Source organism: Schistocerca cancellata, chromosome 3 (genome assembly GCF_023864275.1).
Source record: "Schistocerca cancellata isolate TAMUIC-IGC-003103 chromosome 3, iqSchCanc2.1, whole genome shotgun sequence".
In the NCBI taxonomy this organism is placed as follows: Eukaryota; Metazoa; Arthropoda; class Insecta; order Orthoptera; family Acrididae; genus Schistocerca; species Schistocerca cancellata.
The window spans coordinates 518404153-518423445 of record NC_064628.1 but is presented as its reverse complement, the minus strand read 5'-3'; the positions used below and the strand labels follow the sequence as shown (position 1 = coordinate 518423445).

Genomic DNA, 19293 nt, shown 5'->3' with positions numbered 1-19293 from the left:
TATGTACTGTCTACTGCTATCACAAGAGTAGTAATCCAACCCTGTCCTCATCTTTCTTTGACCTACATGTCTATAGTAACAACGTTAGCCCTGGAAGAAAATGAAAGGACTATCAGTGAATATTCAATAATTTGATCAATGTTATAGTATATAATTCATCAGTACTTGCAAGCTGATGTGACTTGCTTACCTGTACATACTACAATGTGAAGCACTCAGTGTAAATAGGGAGTTAAAGACTTGATAAATAGTGAAAGTGTGTCCAGTATGAACTACGTGTGAAGAAAACAGTCATCATCCAGACAGTTCCAGATTCAACTGCAGCTTGGAATTTGGGCACCTCAATTCTTCAAAAAGGGAAGGAGGCTGGTAGGAGCAAGCAACCACTGCCATCACCACACTTCTTGCAGTAATCAGCTGGCGTAGCATTTCACCATCGCAGCCATCCTTGGTACAATGGAACAACAATTTAGACGGGAGTACAATCAAAATCCAGGATCCTTACGCAGTGTCACAACATGGGAACTATGCAACACCTGGGGCATGTAAATTTCAAAAAGCCTGACACTGGTTCCTATAAAAACTGGCCATTTGATTGGCAAGAAGCCTAAAATCAGCAACATACAAGAAGCAGATTACTGCTGTGCGTCCCAGAGAAGCATCACTTTACTGCTATCTGCTGGTCCAACCATCATTGTCCATCTTCCTACACTCTGATCACACCATAGCCATGCTGATCTGCAGCACAAGTAACTAATACAGCTCCACTGTGGCCACAAATGTATATCATGCAATGTCACTCTGTTCCCAGACTGTGGTGGTCACAAGCCTGTCTGCCGGATGTCTTCATTGGATCTCCATTATACTCTGAACCTAAGAAATAAATCAAACATTTCCAATCTGAGTGAACTTTGATTTGTTCCTGTTCCCACAAGAGAACCGGCAAGACTGGAGTGAAGGGGTCATATTGACTGCCCTGAGGAATCTACTCCTGACCACCTCACCCTCCTATGGGGTCTATGTCACACAGGTTGACACCTTTACAATAGTAATGAACGTAATACAGTATTGTTACAAAAATTAAAACTCTTTATTGATACACAAAATAGAACATAATACAAAATATCTATAACAAATTTGACAACCACACAGACGTTGCAGCCCTATGGATAATTGAATGTCTTCTGGCAAGGACATCAATATTTCTTGAGTAACCGCCTCCAATAACAGTGGCACATGGTATTCCCTTTTTTATAACTGTATCCATTACGTAGAAGTCTCTTTCATATAATCCTGTTGAAGTGAAATAGGCAAGAAATGTATCAAAATAGTCACTTGTTTTTAACAAATGAAATGTAAAGACAGTTATGTAATATAATCTCTCTCTCTCTCTCTCTCTCTCTCTCTCTCTCTCTCTCTCACACACATACACACACACACACACACACACACATTTTGGCAGGTGGACTAGGGTGCAGTTGGGTTTGTTTCAGGTGGGATGGGTAGAGGGAGAGAGATGTGGGAGGCAGAAAGAGAGGTTCACGATGAATAACAAGCAGCTTGGAAAGAGGCAGTGGATTTGCTTGTTAGGAATGTGGAAGCCAGGGGTATAACTTGCAAAGGGTACGGTGGCCGATGTGCAGTGACCAGTTTTCATCCAAAGGGCTGGGAGAGTTCATTCATTTATTCGGATGGAAAGGCCGATAAGTGTTTTCTACCTTTCAGCCAGACAGCGATGACAGAATCGAGGTGCGCCCTGCAATCTTTCTCAAACAGTTTTAAGGAACTACTTTGTAGAAAAACTTCATTTTTGCTTTACTTACAGCTCTACATGTCAGGTTCATGATGATGTGCCCATAATTTCATTAATGGCCATAGTTATTGTGATATTTATGTGAAAATAAGACTACGCAAAGTATGGAAAAGTGTGCAATGAAAAATAGAAGTCACTATGATTCTGCATATGAAATTTTAGCTAACATATTGAATTTTTCTTTATACTGATGACTGATAGATACCTCTATCAGTCATCAGTCTCATGAAAACTGATGTGATGTAGCACACTCATTTGCCATCACACCGTACCAGCAACAAAACCAGAGTGAAATATCCACAACATTCTTCATATTTCATAAATAGTTTCAGATATCGAAATGAGATTTTGGCAAATTATAGCACGAAAAGAGGAGAGTATTTTACCATATCGTTATTATGTAAAACTTCATTACCTACCGTGATATTCCAATAACTACAGACGTTTTTGGTGAAATAATGTAATTTTTAAGGGCCATCAATAGCTGGTGAAACGACAAATGCTATGGGTTTTAGAACAACATACATGAAGACTTTACTCATTTTTTTGTATCGAGGGTGTGCTTTCTCATAAGCTACTGACTGACTTTTCCTCAGTATTTCACTTAATAAAATCAATAAATCCCTGTTTCAGAATTCCCTCGCAATTGTGTCTGCACAACATGTCCATGATGTGAGACAGTGTAAACCCCTCTTTTTTTGGCAATAGAAGCAAATTTTGACATTACAACCAGAGAAATGAAAGTTACAAATGGCTAACAAGCCAGACAAAAATAAATCACTACACTTTCAGCAAAATTATTTTTAGATACTAATGAAAGCAGAGGTGACAGTAGATCTTTTTGGATGGTCACCAAGCAAGTGTGGGTGTGGCGAGGCCCCACTAAATATTTACAAAAAATGTGAGAGTAGGCTTCAATTTACAATGGCACTTCCCCTCCAGTGCTTGGCATTTCCCCTACAGCACTCTGAGTGACCCCCAACCACTGCCGCTCTCCCCATGCTTTCCCAGCCAACAGCGTGTATAGTGGCCACGGCATTTTGCACACACTATAGCAGGGGCCTGGGCTAGGCTTGTGATACATGGGTACCAGAACTGGTGAGGTGTGGCACACAACGGAAGGTGACATTGAGGTGCGGATTGTGAGTGGGTGACAGGATGAAGGAAGGGGAAACTGTCAGGTGTGGGGACAGTGGGTTAGCAAAGACTGAGACCAGGAGAGTTACAGGAGCAAAGGATATATTGCAGGTGTAACTCCCATCTACTTAATTCATGTAGGTGGTGATAGAGGGATGGATCCAGATAGCCTGGGTTGTGAAACAGTCATTGAATTCTAGCATGTTGTGCTCAGCTGCATGTTGTGCCACTGGATGATCAACTTTGTTCTTGGTCACAGTCTGGTGGTGGCAATTCATTCTGATAGACAGCTGGTCAGTTATCATACCAACATAAAAAGCTGTGCAATTATTGCAGCAAAGTTGGTAGATGACATGGCTGCTATCACAGGTGACCCTGGCTCTGATGGGACAGGATAAGCCTGCAGCAGGACTGGAGTATGAAGTGCTGGGTGGGTGAATTGTATGGGTCTTGCGTCTGGATCTTTTACATGGATATGACACCTATGGCAAGGGGTTCGGAGTAGGAGAGGCATAGGGATGGACCAGGATGCTATGTAGGTTGGTTGGAAGACAGAATACCACTTTAGGAGAGGTGGGAAGAATCCTGGGTAGGATTTCCATTTCTGGGGATGATGACATATGATCAAAGCCTTGGTGAAGGATATACACTCCTGGAAATGGAAAAAAAGAACACACTGACACCGGTGTGTCAGACCCACCATACTTGCTCCGGACACTGCGAGAGTGCTGTACAAGCAATGATCACACGCACGGCACAGCGGACACACCAGGAACCGAGGTGTTGGCCGTCGAATGGCGCTAGCTGCGCAGCATTTGTGCACCGCCGCCGTCAGTGTCAGCCAGTTTGCCGTGGCATACGGAGCTCCATCGCAGTCTTTAACACTGGTAGCATGCCGCGACAGCGTGGACGTGAACCGTATGTGCAGTTGACGGACTTTGAGCGAGGGCGTATAGTGGGCATGCGGGAGGCCGGGTGGACGTACCGCCGAATTGCTCAACACGTGGGGCGTGAGGTCTCCACAGTACATCGATATTGTCGCCAGTGGTCGGCGGAAGGCGCACGTGCCCGTCGACCTGGGACCGGACCGCAGCAACGCACGGATGCACGCCAAGACCGTAGGATCCTACGCAGTGCCGTAGGGGACCGCACCGCCACTTCCCAGCAAATTAGGGACACTGTTGCTCCTGGGGTATCGGCGAGGACCATTCGCAACCGTCTCCATGAAGCTGGGCTACGGTCCTGCACACCGTTAGGCCGTCTACCGCTCACGCCCCAACATCGTGCAGCCCGCCTCCAGTGGTGTCGCGACAGGCGTGAATGGAGGGACGAATGGAGACGTGTTGTCTTCAGCGATGAGAGTCGCTTCTGCCTTGGTGCCAATGATGGTCGTATGCGTGTTTGGCGCCGTGCAGGTGAGCGCCACAATCAGGACTGCATACGACCGAGGCACACAGGGCCAACACCCGGCATCATGGTGTGGGGAGCGATCTCCTACACTGGCCGTACACCACTGGTGATCGTCGAGGGAACACTGAATAGTGCACGGTACAGCCAAACCGTCATCGAACCCATCGTTCTACCATTCCTAGACCGGCAAGGGAACTTGCTGTTCCAACAGGACAATGCACGTCCGCATGTACCCCGTGCCACCCAACGTGCTCTAGAAGGTGTAAGTCAACTACCCTGGCCAGCAAGATCTCTGGATCTGTCCCCCATTGAGCATGTTTGGGACTGGATGAAGCGTCGTCTCACGCGGTCTGCACGTCCAGCACGAACGCTGGTCCAACTGAGGCGCCAGGTGGAAATGGCATGGCAAGCCGTTCCACAGGACTACATCCAGCATCTCTACGATCGTCTCCATGGGAGAATAGCAGCCTGCATTGCTGCGAAAGGTGGATATACACTGTACTAGTGCCGACATTGTGCATGCTCTGTTGCCTGTGTCTATGTGCCTGTGGTTCTGTCAGTGTGATCATGTGATGTATCTGACCCCAGGAATGTGTCAATAAAGTTTCCCCTTCCTGGGACAATGAATTCACGGTGTTCTTATTTCAATTTCCAGGAGTGTAGTTTAGCTGTTCCAACACTTCTGCAGTCACTGAACGCTTTTCATGTTGGTATGACAACCAACCAGCTACCCATCAGAATGAATGCTCACCGTCAAACTGTCGCTGAGAACTAAGTTGAGTATCCAGTTGCACAACATGCAGCTGAGCACAACATGCTCGAGTTCAATGGCTGCTTCACAACCTGAGCCATCTGGATCCTTCCCTCCAGCATCAGCGTTTCTGAACTATGGGTGTTATCTTTACCAAACGTCCTTCACTCTCAAGACCCTACATTCCCACATCCTCAACTCATCAGTTTCCCCTGCTCTGTCCCTTCACTACCTCCCATCCACACATCGACATCGCCTTCATTGTGCGTCGCACCTCATTGGCTCTAGTACCTGTGTATCACATGCCTTGCACATGCACCTGCCACCCCTCCCTCCCACATTCATAGCCAGCAAACCTGCTGCCTCCCTCCGAGTTGAAAGGTACCATCACCAACCCCTATTCCAGCCTCCAGATTCTCCCTCTATCACTTAATGACTATTTGAACCTGATACTGGATGCTTACCATCTGAAACTGGTCACCAATGAATTGTAATGTGGAAGTGAAACTGTATACTATGACTAAATTCTTTCATAAATTCTATGTCTCAAAGGGCAACAGCTACAGAGTTGGAGGAGTAGATATAACTAGTAATGTTTTTTCCCCTTCTAGCTGTCTTGCTTTGCAATTACTATCCGGAAAAGTGATTTATTTCATAATAAAACTCCATACAATGGTGAGATTTCTTCATTATTATGTATCTGCTTAATATATATGTTTTAGGCTCTAATTTTGTCTGCGTCTCTTTTTCTGTCTTTTCAAGTGAAAGCTTCACCTTTTTATGGTATAACAACTTTCACTGAATGTATTAAATAACACTTTAAGTGTACATTCTTATATTGTGAATAATGTCCTCACTGCAATATTGACCACTAGTTACCCCCACTTTGTTGTGTAGATGCATATAAATAAAAATTTTGTTTGAGATCTATCACAGACATAAACAGCACAGTTATTTACATTCAATGCAAAATACTGATTAAAAAAACACTATATTTCTAATGGTGGCATTAGAGAAAGACAAAGTATTACTTATAAATTCTGATTGTCATTGTGTGATGACAGTAGGCATCTGAAAACATTGATCTATGTATTATAAAACTATATTTTCCAATTGTGACTGTGTCCTACTTAATTTATGAAGGATCAGTGAGAACTTGCATTCGAAACTGTGTGTAATGTATGCAACTGGGAAAAAATTATATACAACCTTATACTTGGACTATAAATAATTCTTTTTGGAAAATATGTTTCCAAGTGGTTTGCCAGAATGACTAAGTTTTCTGAACAATAATTCACATGTAAAATTGTTGACTGAACCCAGACATAATGCCGTTGCTTATACACCTGACAAAGATGGCAAAGGAAGTCAGTGTGCTAGAAAATAGAACTGTCACTCTGGCTGGGACACCTGGAAAAATATCTTCTATCATACTAAGAAGACCTCAGATTTCAGAAATGTTTTTTGAACAAAATAATTAAGAAAAAATACATCTTGGCATTTTTAGTGATCATTTATCAAAACTACCAAATAAATTAGTAATATTTCTGTTAACTAACTCTTTAAGTTTCCTTTTTATATCTCCAACAATAACCAAACTTGCTTAAAATCTGAAATCTGTCACATAATCTTAGTTTCCAACCTTTGTCTGTGAGCTGCAGCTTTCCCAATTCATCATCCTTGTGGGGATCTACTCCTGCATCATACAGAACCAGGTCTGGTTTAAATGTACTCAGCAGGTAAGGAAGGCTTTCCTGTATGGAAAACTCAAAATTTAATTACATTGTATGGAACATGTAAAATAAAACTTAGATCTAAGTTATTTTTGAACAACTGCTTATGTGTTAGAGGGCATATCTGAAACTTTTAAACAGACTCACATGCAGTCAAGAGTGTTGGAACTTATGTACTTTTGACTTTTTAAGTTTTTTTTACTGGGTCATGACATTTTGAAAATTTGAATCTTGTTTACACTCAACCTCCAAAATACAGTACATAAAACTAGCACTGGAAGGCCATGATGGAATAACTACAATACGAAAAGGATAGACTGCCATTCATCACATAAAGGAGGTGTTGAGTCATAGATACACCCAATGAAAAGACAGCTAAACTTTTAGCTTTCAGATAAAAAAAAGGTCCTGCTTCAGAAGCAGAAAACACACAGGCAATCTCACAATCAAGGCATGCACACACATGGCTACTGTCTATGGCTGCTCGGGCTTGACAGCAGAATGTGCCTGTTTCTGATGTAAGCAGCAATACAGGGTGGGTGTGCTGCTGTGGGAGCGAGCAGGGATGTGATGAAGGCAGGACAGGGCTGCTAGGTGCAGAGTCAGGAAGCTCTGCTGGGGAAGGTGAGAGGGGAGGAAGGGAGGAGGAGGAGGAGAGACATATAGAAGAGGAGAAGACTGGTAGGTGCTTTGGTGGAACAGAAAGCATGTGTCGTGCTAGAGTGGGAGCAGAGAAGGCTGGAGAACAGGGGCTAGTGAAGGTTGAGGCCAGGAAATGTTACAAGAATGAAGGACATGTTGTAAGAAGAGTTCCCACCTGCACAGTCCAGAAAAGCTGGTGTTGGTAGGAAGGGTCCAGATGATGCAGGCTGTGAAGCAGTCGTTGAAGTGAAGCACATATTGTTGGCCATCATATTCAGCAACTAGGTGTCCATCTGTCTCTTGGCCACAGTTTGGCGGTGGCCACATGTGGACAGACAGTTTGTTAGTTGTCATGCCCACATAGTGGTTGCAGCTTAGTTTGTAGTTCACATGGCTGCTTTCACAGGTAACCCTGACCTTTATGGGCTAGGAGATCCCTGTGACACAACTGGAGTAGGTGGTAGTGGGAGGATGTACGGGACAGATGTTGCATCTACATCCATTGTTGGGAAATGAGCCATAAGGTGAGGGATTGGGAGCTTGGGTGGCATAGGGATGGACAAGAATATCGTGTAGGATGGAATAGCATGGTGGGAGGGGTCAGGAGCATATTGGTCAGGATACTACTTATTTTCAGGCCACAATGAGAGGTAGTTGAAACCCTGTGGAGAATGTGACTCATTCGCTTCAGTCCTTTGTAGTACTGAGTCACGAGGAGTGGTCCTTTGTGGCCAGACAGTGGTGATGGAGATGATAGGTGACTGGAGAGCAAGGCATGGGTGATCTGTTCATGAACAAGGTTGGGAGGGTAATTTCATTATGTGAAGGTCTCAGTGAGATGTTTGGCATATTTGGGGAAGGACTACTCATCACTACAGAAGTGACAAGCACAAGTGGTTACCCTGTACGAAAGGGACATCTTAGTATGAAATGCAGATTTTTTGGTGGTTGGTAGGTTTAATGTGGACAGAGGTACTGAGGTAGCTGTCCCCGAGATGGAGGTTAACATTGAGACGGCTTACTGGGTTGAGGAGCACCTAGTGAAGTGAATGGGGGAGAAGGTGTTGAGGTTTTGGAGGAATAAGTCTAGGGTGTCCTCATCCTCAGTCCAGATAATAAGGACGTCATCAGTGAATATGAACCAGCTTACGAGTTTGGGATTTTGGGTGGATAAGAAGGACTGCTCTAGATGGCCCATGATTAGGTTGGCACCCATATGGGTGCCCATTGATGTATGATGTACATGTTTTTAGGCAATGCCTTTAAAGGTGACATTATAGTGGGACAGGATTGACCTGCATCCCACAATTATTGTGGATAGTGGATAATGTTTTTATTTTGTCTGTCTCAGTTCTGTGAATATATACTTTGTGCTGAGTGGTTATCAGCTTCATGGTGACATGCCAATTCTCAAACCACACACGTTCTTATTAACCGTAACTAGTCATACAACATTATACCAAAAGATACGAATAGTTTCTGCACAGAAAGTCAAACTGTGGGCAAGAAGTACTCTCACCGATATTGGTTTATGTGTGTACTGTTGTATCTGTCAGACACTTCAGTTTCATTGTCTCAGTCAGGTGCAACAATAGACACAGGCTAAGATCAATGAGAGTACTTTTTGAAACTTCCTGGCAGATTAAAACTGTGTGCCCGACCGAGACTCGAACTCGGGACCTTTGCCTTTCGCGGGCAAGTGCTCTACCAACTGAGCTACCCAAGCACGACTCACGTCCGGTACTCACAGCTTTACTTCTGCCAGTACCTCGTCTCCTACCTTCCAAACTTTGCAGAAGCTCTCCTGCGAACCTTGCAGAACCAGCACTCCTGAAAGAAAGGATATTGCGGAGACATGGCTTAGCCACAGCCTGGGGGATGTTTCCAGAATGAGATTTTCACTCTGCAGCGGAGTGTGCGCTGATGTGAAACTTCCTGGCAGATTAAAACTGTGTGCCCGACCGAGACTCGAACTCGGGACCTTTGCCTTTCGCGGGCAAGTGCTCTACCAACTGAGCTACCGAAGCACAATTCACGTCCGGTACTCACAGCTTTACTTCTGCCAGTACCTCGTCTCCTACCTTCCAAACTTTACAGAAGCTCTCCTGCGAACCTTGCAGAACCAGCACTCCTGAAAGAAAGGATATTGCGGAGACATGGCTTAGCCACAGCCTGGGGGATGTTTCCAGAATGAGATTTTCACTCTGCAGCGGAGTGTGCGCTGCAGAGTGAAAATCTCATTCTGGAGAGTAGTTTTTGTCTACATTTGACTTTCTGTATAGAAGCTATTTGTGTCTTTTTACACCATACTGTATGACTAGTTATGGTTAATAAGAAGATGTGTGGTTTGAGAAAGGGAGGTATCAGCCCAAAACCTGTAAGCAGGACAGCAAAAATTGTATATTGATGCAACTGAGATACAAGAATAAAAATTTATCCAATTTTCTCAGAACTGAACAGCTGCAGACCCACCACCCCATAGCAGCATGCCTCATATAAGCATTATTACTGTATTTTTACTTATTTTTCTTTTTGGTCTCACTGTGTTTTCACATTGATTTTAGTTTGTTTTTGTCCTTCACTATTGGTCCTCCTCTGCCAGGTCTCATCTTTTTTCCCCATACTTAATCCATTTAGTCTTTTTGTGATTTTTGTGTGTCTTTTTTTTTTAATCCTGCCATATGAATCCTTGTTATTCCATCTGTGCCAACACAGAAAAGTTTCCCTATCCCTAGTCAGAGCCCAGTTCCACATATGTTCCTGGAATCCCCCCGGCCTGACAATCAAATTACCAACTTCCAGCTCCAACCCCTCCTCCCAAAATAAGCTCTATCAAATTCTGTCAGTCCATAGCCCTCACCAACCTAGTCCTGTAAAACCATATAAACCAGGCCCAAAGCTTCTTGTAATACTTCCTCTATGTCCATAAAATTCTCCTGCTCTGCTATTCCAAATTCCTATGTTCCATCTCCCAGATTGGAACTCCTTCATTATAGAAATTAGAGCAGCATGCACAATGCCACCTGAAAAATCTCTTCAACCTGTTCACCACCTTCTTCCACTTTGGACTACCACTATCCACCACTTGTAGAAAAGTCTCCGTCAAATCTGCCCCCAAATCTCCTCGTAACTGACAAACCCTGCTTCACAGGCCTACTGCATTTACTATACCATACAGAATGCAGAACCTACGCATGGCCAAAACACTGCCATGAACCTGCCCTCCAAAAGCTCAGTACAACAAAAGTATCAGTCCTTCACAAAGGCCTTATCCACTGTCTTCCTTCCTAATTGGACTTGCTAAAGGCCTTCTCTCCTTCTCCTGGTCCCTACAGTCGAAAAACTTTTTTCTCGTGATGGCTGGGTGTTGTGTGCTGTCCTTAGGTTAGTTAGGTTTAAGTAGTTCTAAGTTCTAGGGGACTGATGCCCATAGATGTTAAGTCCCATAGTGCTCAGAGCCATTTGAAACATTTTGAACCAAAAACTTTTTCACCACCAACCCTACCAATTAAACACAATCCAAAGTCAATACTGTACCCTGCCTGACTCAGTTCACTCCTCCATCCAAATGTGATCCACTCCTTCTTAACTTTCCAGAATTTGCTAAACTTGAATCTTGTCTCATCATCATTCCACAAATCACACATCATGAAAACCAACCCTACATTCATAGTAAGAACCACATTCTACTACCTGTAAACTGATCCTGACCTACCTGCTGACAAAGGCTTACGAACCGCAGAGATTACCTGGCGGAAGGCCTCCACCAGCTGTCAGATATGTCTACCTACAAACCTTGCCACAGCGATCCTATCCCAGACATCCAATAGGATCTCCAGTACCTCCTCAAATCCTTAGGTCCACCCCAGAACATCTCCCCTACTCATCATTGTCTGTGCCACCTTCCTCTAGACTGACATTCCCAACACCCATGGCTTTGCCACTACTGAATGCTACCTTTCCTAATGCCCAACTGACCTCAAACCTACAATCTCCTTCCTTGTCACCATGACCAACTATATCATCACCCACAATTATCTTTCCTTTGAAGACATCACATACAAACAAATACGTGGTACAGCAATGGGCACCTGTATGACACCATTCTGTGCCAACCCATTCATGGGCCATTTAGAGAAGTGCTTCCTAATCATCCAGAATCCCAAGACCCCTCACCTAGTTTGATTTATTGATGACATCCTCACGATCTGGACTGAGGGTGAGGACTCCCTATGCACATTCCTCCAGAACCTCAACACTTTTTCTCCCATTTGCTTCAACTTTTCATCTTCAATCCAATAAGCCACCTTCCTCAATGCTGACCTTCATCTCAAGGATGGCTATGTCAGTGCCTCCATCCACATCAAACTCATCAACCATCAGAAATATCTCCACTTCAACTACCACCACTCATTCACTACCAAGATGCCACTTCTATAGGGCCTAGACACCCGTGGTTGTCACATCTGCAGTGATGAGCAGTTCCTCTCCAAATACGCCAAAGGTCTCACGGAGGCCTTCACAAACCAAAGCTACCCACCCATCCTTGTACAGAAACAGATCTGCCATGAAACTTCCTAGCAGATTAAAACTGTGTGCTGGACCGAGATTCGAACTCGGGACCTTTGCCTTTCGCGGGCAAGTGCTCTACCAACTGAGCTACCCAAGCACAACTCATGCTCCGTCCTCACAGCTTTACTTCTGCCAGTACCTTGCCTCCTACCTTCCAAACTTTACAGAAGCTCTCCTGCAAACCTTGCAGAACTAGCACTCCTGAAAGAAAGGATATTGCGGAGACATGGCTTAGCCACAGCCTGGGGGATGTTTCCAGAATGAGATTTTCACTCTGCAGCGGAGTGTGTGCTGATATGAAACTTCCTGGCAGATTAAAACTGTATGCCGGAGCGAGACTCGAACTCTGTGAGGACGGGGCGTGAGTCGTGCTTGGGTAGCTCAGTTGGTAGAGCACTTGCCTGTAAGAAGCAAAGGTCCCAAGTTCGAGTCTCGGTCCGGTACATAGTTTTAATCTCCCAGGAAGTTTCATATCAGTGCACACTCTGCTGCAGAGTGAAAATCTCATTCTGGAAACATCCCCCAGTCTGTGGCTAAGCCATGTCTCCGCAATATCCTTTCTTTCAGGAGTGCTAGTTCTGCAAGGTTCGCAGGAGAGCTTCTGTAAAGTTTGGAAGGTAGGAGGCGAGGTACTGGCAGAAGTAAAGCTGTGAAGATGGGGCGTGAGTCGTGCTTGGGTAGCTCAGTTGGTAGAGCACTTGCCCACGAAAGGCAAAGGTTCCGAGTTCGAGTCTCGGTCTGGCACACTGTTTTAATGTGCCAGGAAGTTTCATATCAGCGCACACTCCGCTGCAGAGTGAAAATCTCATTCTAGATCTGCCATGTATTGTCACTTGCCACCTACCACCTCCCACACAACCACCATCTGGCCAAGGAGCAGCAATCCTCCGATACTTTAGTACCATGGCCAAAAAGAAACACTCCTCTTTTTGCTCATTATCACTCAGGACTGGAACAACTGAATCACATTCTCTGGCAGGGTTCAGTCTGCCACCTGCCATACCCTGAAATGAAGAATATCCTACCCACTATCCCCCCTCACCCCTTCCACAGTGGTACTCAGCTGCCCAATGAATCTCCCAATATCCTAGTCCATCACTATGCCACCCATGCTCCCAACTACTTGCCTCATGGTTTATATCCATGCAATAGACACAGATGCAACATCTCAAGATCTGTCTTATACATCCTCCCATGACCACCTGCTCCAGTCTAGTCTCAGACATCTCCTATCCAATCAAAGGCAGGGCTATCTGTGAAAGCAGTCACATGCTCTACAAACTAAGCTGCAACCACTGTGCTGCTTTCTATGTTAACACGACAACTAACAACAACATGAAAGGCCACTGCCAAACAGTTACCACTGAACCATCGACTTGCTGAACAAGCTGCCTAACATGATGTATTTCACTTCACTGGTTGCAATTATGCTATCAGGATATATTTTACCAATGCCAGCTTTTGTGCACTGTGCAGGTAGGAACTCTCTCTACATCATATCCTTCACTCTCTTACTGCAAACACTTTCTGTCCCACCAATGCACCTACTAGCCTTTTCCCATTCTCTACATCTCCCTCTCCTATTCCCCTCCCCCCTGCACAGCCCTCCAACTTCGTACCTAGCAGTCATATCCTGACCTTATCATGTCCCTCTAAGCTCCCAACACAGCACATCATGTTCTCTGTTAATGCGCCCCCCCCCCCCCCCTCACCTCCATGCCTCCTCATTACCCCCACCACAGACTGCTGCTCATGCCTGACACAGGCACAGACTGCAGTTGGACCCGAGGAGTTGTAGACAGTATCCATATGAATGTGTCTGTTTCCTGCTCCTGATAGAGGACTTTTTTGTCTGAAAGTGAATGTTAGCAGTCTTTTCATTGTTTCTGTCTGTGACACAACGCCTCCTCTATGTGGTGAGTAGCAATCAATACTTTTCATATTGTTGTTATGCAAAAATTTGTTCACCAGCATTATTAAACAAGGAACACACCAGCATTATTAAACAAGGAACACAGTGACACGCATGAGATTCAGTTCTTGGACAATCACTGTGGCAAAAAATATGACACACTAAAAGATATAGTCAATGAACTCATTAAATGCTTCTTAACACATAATCATAGTTACTAACAATTAACAACTATGTGCAGACAATTAAGATATATCGGACAAAAAGTGCATACTTCACCAACAGACATCCTTTTCAAAATTACAGCTACAAAAGAGATAAAAAAATAATTAAATTGCTGAAAAACAGTATTGTTCTGGCTATGATGGCGTTTCTATTACACATTCAAATCTAGTGCTTCCTTGGAGGACACCTTGAGCTACATTTGTAGTCAGACAATCCAAGACACTTCCTGAAAAAATTGCTTGGACAACATTGTTTTTATTAATGTCCGTACCTTCATACACTGTAATACATTCCCTTCATTGTTATCTATTGATGTTGCATGACACTGCATCTCATGAAATGTTTAATTATGAGCTGCATGGAGCTGCTTTCAAGCTGCCCAAAAGTATTCTTTCACAGCTGTCCTCCACAGCATACACAGTTTATGTAGCACTATTCTGATCCAACTTCTTGTCTCTGAGGATGTATTTATGCTTGGTGAACATGTACATACCTCAGACAGTGCAGTACCAGTTCAACTACACCAAATATATCTCAGTAGGTAGTCAGCAGGGACAAAATATCTTGAAATGTACAATTTGATGATTAGTGTTGAGGGGTTTTTCTTGCCACTTTCTCTTTGTATATGACTTTTTTATGCTGAAACTTGCCTCCTAATTAGTATGTGATTTCCTCACATGTAGAGGGCAGCGTGGATACATGCATTTGCATACATAGATCTGCAGTGATTGTTATCTTTACAGATAAAGGTGAGCTTTGATACAGATATACGCAATAACAACTGCTTTGCAGTTTAAAATTAAAGGACAATATCAATCTTATTATAAGCTTTTCATCAAATTGTGTTATCAGCAGCCAGTGGAAGAGGTTGTCTGAAAGGGCACCATACATCTATTGAAATGTTAGCTGAAAACTTTGAAGTCTATGGGCCCAAGTAAAGCAGAAGTTTATTTCCGTACTTACCTTCTGGTATAACCACTTTAGTTGCACCCAAGGGGGCCTTCACCTAGTAACAAGTCGTTGCTGTGACCTAATTTTCATGCAGTGTGTGAGTCATGTTCTGGATGACAACCCTGGCCAATGCTTGCCTCGTGAGATTAAGTTCCTGCTACCATCAATTAACACTTAGTAGTGACTGTTTGCTGATGCAATGTATGTGTCGAAGTAGACGTTAGACAGAGTGCTTTAATAAAGTGCACACAATAGACATAATTTCACGTGAGAATCCAAGTTGAAACTCTTAATTTGGAAGAAATTTGGTTATGTATTTGAGGGCAAGGAGAAAATGAAAGATACAGTGTTTTATCAAACAATGGAAAATTCAGGACAGAAAGTAACAATATTATGAAAAGGAAAGTTGCTACTCACCAGGTCTTGGTCAACAACAACAACAACAACAACACACACACACACACACACACACACACACACACACACACACACACACACACGTGCGCGCGCTGGAACTCACACACACACACAAGCGCACGCGCGCACAAGTCACACACATGACTACAGGCTCAGGCAACTGTAGCCATACAGTGAGCAACAGCACGAGTGCATAGTGGGAGTGGCGACTGGGTGGGGGTAAGGAGGAGGCTGTGATGGGAAGGTGGGGGGGTGGGGGTGTAGTAGGGTAGGAGTGGCGGAAAGTGCAGTGCTGCTGGGGAACACACAGGGACAAGTTGGAGAGGGTAAGGCAGCTATGAGCAATCGGGAGGTTAGATGGTGGGCAGAGGAGGGGAGAGGGGTAGCGGAAAAGGAAAGAACTAAAAAGACTAAGTGTGATGACAGAATGAGGGCTGTATAGTGCTGGAATGGGAAAGGGCGGCTGGATGGGCGACGACAATGACTACCAAAGGAGGGTTACGGGAACGTAGGATATACTACAGAGAAAGTTCCCACCAGCATAATTCAGAAAAGTTAATACTGGTGGGTAGGTTCCATATGGTACACACTGTGAAGCAGTCACTGGCAGCGTGTTCAGCGACAGGGTGGTCCAGTTGTTTCTTGGCCACAGTTTGTCGGTGGTCATTCATGTGGACAGACAACTTGTTGCTTGTCGTGTCCACATAGAACGGACCACAGTGGTTGCAGCTTAGCCCATGCATCATATGGCTGGTTTCACAGGTAGCCCTGCTTTTGTTGCGATAGGTGATGTTTGTGACCGGACTGGCGTAGGTGGTGGTGGGAGGCAGTATGGGACAGGTCTTGCATCTAGGTCTATTATAGGGGTATGAGCCATGAGGTACAGGTTGGGAGCAGGGGTTGTGTCGAGATGGACGAGTATATTGTGTAGGTTCGGTGGACAGAGAAGTACAACTGTGGGAGTTGTTGGAAGGATAATGGGCAGGACATTTCTCATTTCAGGGCACGATGAGAGGTAGTCAAAACTCTGGCGATGAATGCAATTCAGTTGCTTCAGTCCTGAGTGGTACTGAGTTATGTGGGGAATGCTGCTTTCTGGCCAGACGGTGGGACTTTGGGAGGTGGTGGGAGACTGGAAAGATAAGGCAGAGGAGATTTGTTTTTGTGCAAAAGTTGGGAGGATAATTATGGTCTGCGAAGGCTTCAGTGAGACCCTCAGTATATTTCGAGAGGGTCCGCTCGTCACTGCAGATGAGATGTCCATGGGTGGCTAGGCTGTATGGAAGGGACTTCTTGGTATGGAATGGGTGGCTCCTGTTGAAGTGGAGGTATTGCTGGTGGTTAGTAGGTTTGATACTGATGTAGCCACCTTTGAGGTGGAGGTCAAAATCTAGGAAGGTGGCTTCTTGGGTTGAGTAGGACCACGTGAAGCAAATGGGGGAGAAATTGTTGAGGATTTAGAGGGATGTGGACAGTGTGTCCTCGCCCTCGATCCAGATCGCAAAGATGTCACAATGAATCTGAACCAGGTAAGGGGTTTAGAACTGTGAGTGTATAGGAAAGGTTCCTCCAGATGGCCCAAGAATAGGTTGGCACAGAATGGTGCCATGTGGGTGCCTGTAGCCGTACCTTGGATTTGTTTGTAGGTAATACCTTGAAAGGAGAAGTAATTATGGGTGAAGAGACATTACCTACAAGCAAATCTGTGGTATGGCGGCTATGGGCACCCTTGTGGCACCATACTATGTCAACCTAATCATGGGCCATCTAGAGGAATCCTTCCTATACACCCAGAATCCTAAATCCTTCACCTGGTTCAGATTCACTGATAACATCTTTGCAATCTGGATCAAGGGGGAGGACACACTATCCACATTCCTCCAAAACCTCAACAACTTCTCCCCCATTTGCTTCACCTGGTCCTACTCAACCCAACAAGCCATTTTCCTTGATGTTGACCTCCACCTCAAAGATGGCTACATCAGAACCTCCTTCAGTATCAGACCTACTAACCCCAGCAAAACCTCCACTTCGACAGCTTCCACCCATTCCATACCAAGAAGCCGCTCTTCCATACAGAGTCTAGCCACATGGTCGTAGCATCCGCAGTAAAGAGTGGTCCTTCTCGAAATATAATGAGGGTCTCACTGAGCCTTCACAGACTGTAATTATTCTCCCAACCTTGTACAAAAACAAATTTCCTGTGCCTTATCTTTCCAATCTCCTACCACGTCCCCAAGACCTATTGTCCGGCCACAAAGGAGCATTCCCCTCGTAGTTCAGTACTACCCAGGACTGGAGCAAACGAATTACATTCTCCACCAGGGTTTTGACTACTACTTTTGGTGCCCTGAAATGAGAAACATTTTGCCCACTATCCTTCCCATCTCTCCCAAGGTCGTATTCTGCCGGCCACCGAACCTACACATCATACTCATCCATCCCTACACAACCCCTGCTCCCAACACCTAACCTTATGGCTCATACCCCTGTAATAGACCCAGATGCAAGACCTGTCCCATGCATCCTTCCACCACTATCTACTCCAGTCCGGTCACAATCATCACCTACCCCATCAAAGACAGGACTACCTGTGAAACGTGATCTACAGGCTAAGCTGCAACCACTGTGGTGCATTCTGTGTGGGCATGATAACCAACAAGTTGTCTGTCCACATGAATGACCACTGACAAACTATGGCCAAAAAACAACTGGACCACCCTGTTGCTGAACACACTGCCATACATGTCAACCTTCATTTCAATGACTGCTTCGCAGCCTGTACCATATGGATCCTTCCCACCAATACTAGCTTTTCTGAATGGCGCAGGTGGGAACTTTCCCTGCAATATATCCTACGTTCCCATAACCCTCCTGGCCTCAACCTTCACCCATCCAACTGCCCTTCACCATTCCAGCACTATACAGCCCACATTCCACCATCGCACCTGGTCTTTTTTACTTCTCTCATTTTCCGCTACCCCCTCTCCCCACCCCTTCCCTGTCTCCATTTAACCTCCTGAATGCACATAGCTGCCCTACCCTCTCCACCTCGTCCCTGCGTGCTCCCCAGGAGCACTGCACTGTCCGCCACCCCTACCCTACAATCCCTCCCCCTCCCCAAACCAGCCTCTTCCTTACCCCATCCAGTCACCAGTTCCATCATCCACTGGTGCTGCTGCTCGGAGTGTAGCCACAGTTGCCTGAGACTGCAGTCGTGTGTGATTTGTGTTTGTGTGAGTGTTTGTCTGTCGACTATCTTTGACAAAGGCCTTACAGGCCAAATGCTTTATTTGTGACAATCTTTCTGTGGCGCCTATCTGCGACTCAGCATCTCTGCTATATGGTAACAAATTTCCTTTTCATAATGTTGATATAGTGGTTTATTTTGGATGTGAAAAAGTGTATTCTTATAGTGCATACAAAACAGGGACTTCTGATTTGTGTGTGAGGCTGAAAAAAATAGTACAACATAACTTTTTTAAATACTCAGAGAAACTAAGAAGTTCATGTAGTCCTGCCCAATTTGAAGGTAGCTATGACAAAAAAAACTCATTAGTCTTGTCACAAAGACATTTTACTTTTCGAAATTGCTTATGGAAATGCATCTCTCGAGATGGCACAGTTCCTTATAGATGTGAGGGCCCAGTACAGCCCCTATCCAATCAATATATCGAGAAATTTAAAGAAAACCGTCAATTGTCTGCACAACGCTGTTTCTAGGTGAAGA

At 44.8% G+C, this 19293-nt stretch overlaps 1 protein-coding gene and 1 non-coding gene across 5 annotated transcripts in view; both read right to left on the bottom strand.

The window, feature by feature from the left end:
- Positions 1-1068: 1068 nt before the first annotated feature.
- LOC126175323 (uncharacterized protein SYNPCC7002_A1628-like) overlaps positions 1069-19293 on the bottom strand; it is a 58539-nt gene continuing 40314 nt past the window's right edge. For all 4 annotated transcript variants that reach the window (XM_049922036.1, XM_049922038.1, XM_049922039.1 and 1 more), the window contains exons 6-7: positions 6754-6865; positions 1069-1293 (exon numbers count right to left, since the gene is read on the bottom strand). In XM_049922036.1, the coding sequence (XP_049777993.1) occupies positions 1127-1293; positions 6754-6865 (279 nt within the window). In that variant the 3' untranslated portion in view covers positions 1069-1126. The remainder of the gene's footprint in view (positions 1294-6753; positions 6866-19293) is intronic.
- On the bottom strand, positions 12082-12156 carry Trnas-cga (transfer RNA serine (anticodon CGA)). The gene has a single exon. It is a non-coding gene; the product is annotated as a tRNA-Ser (tRNA).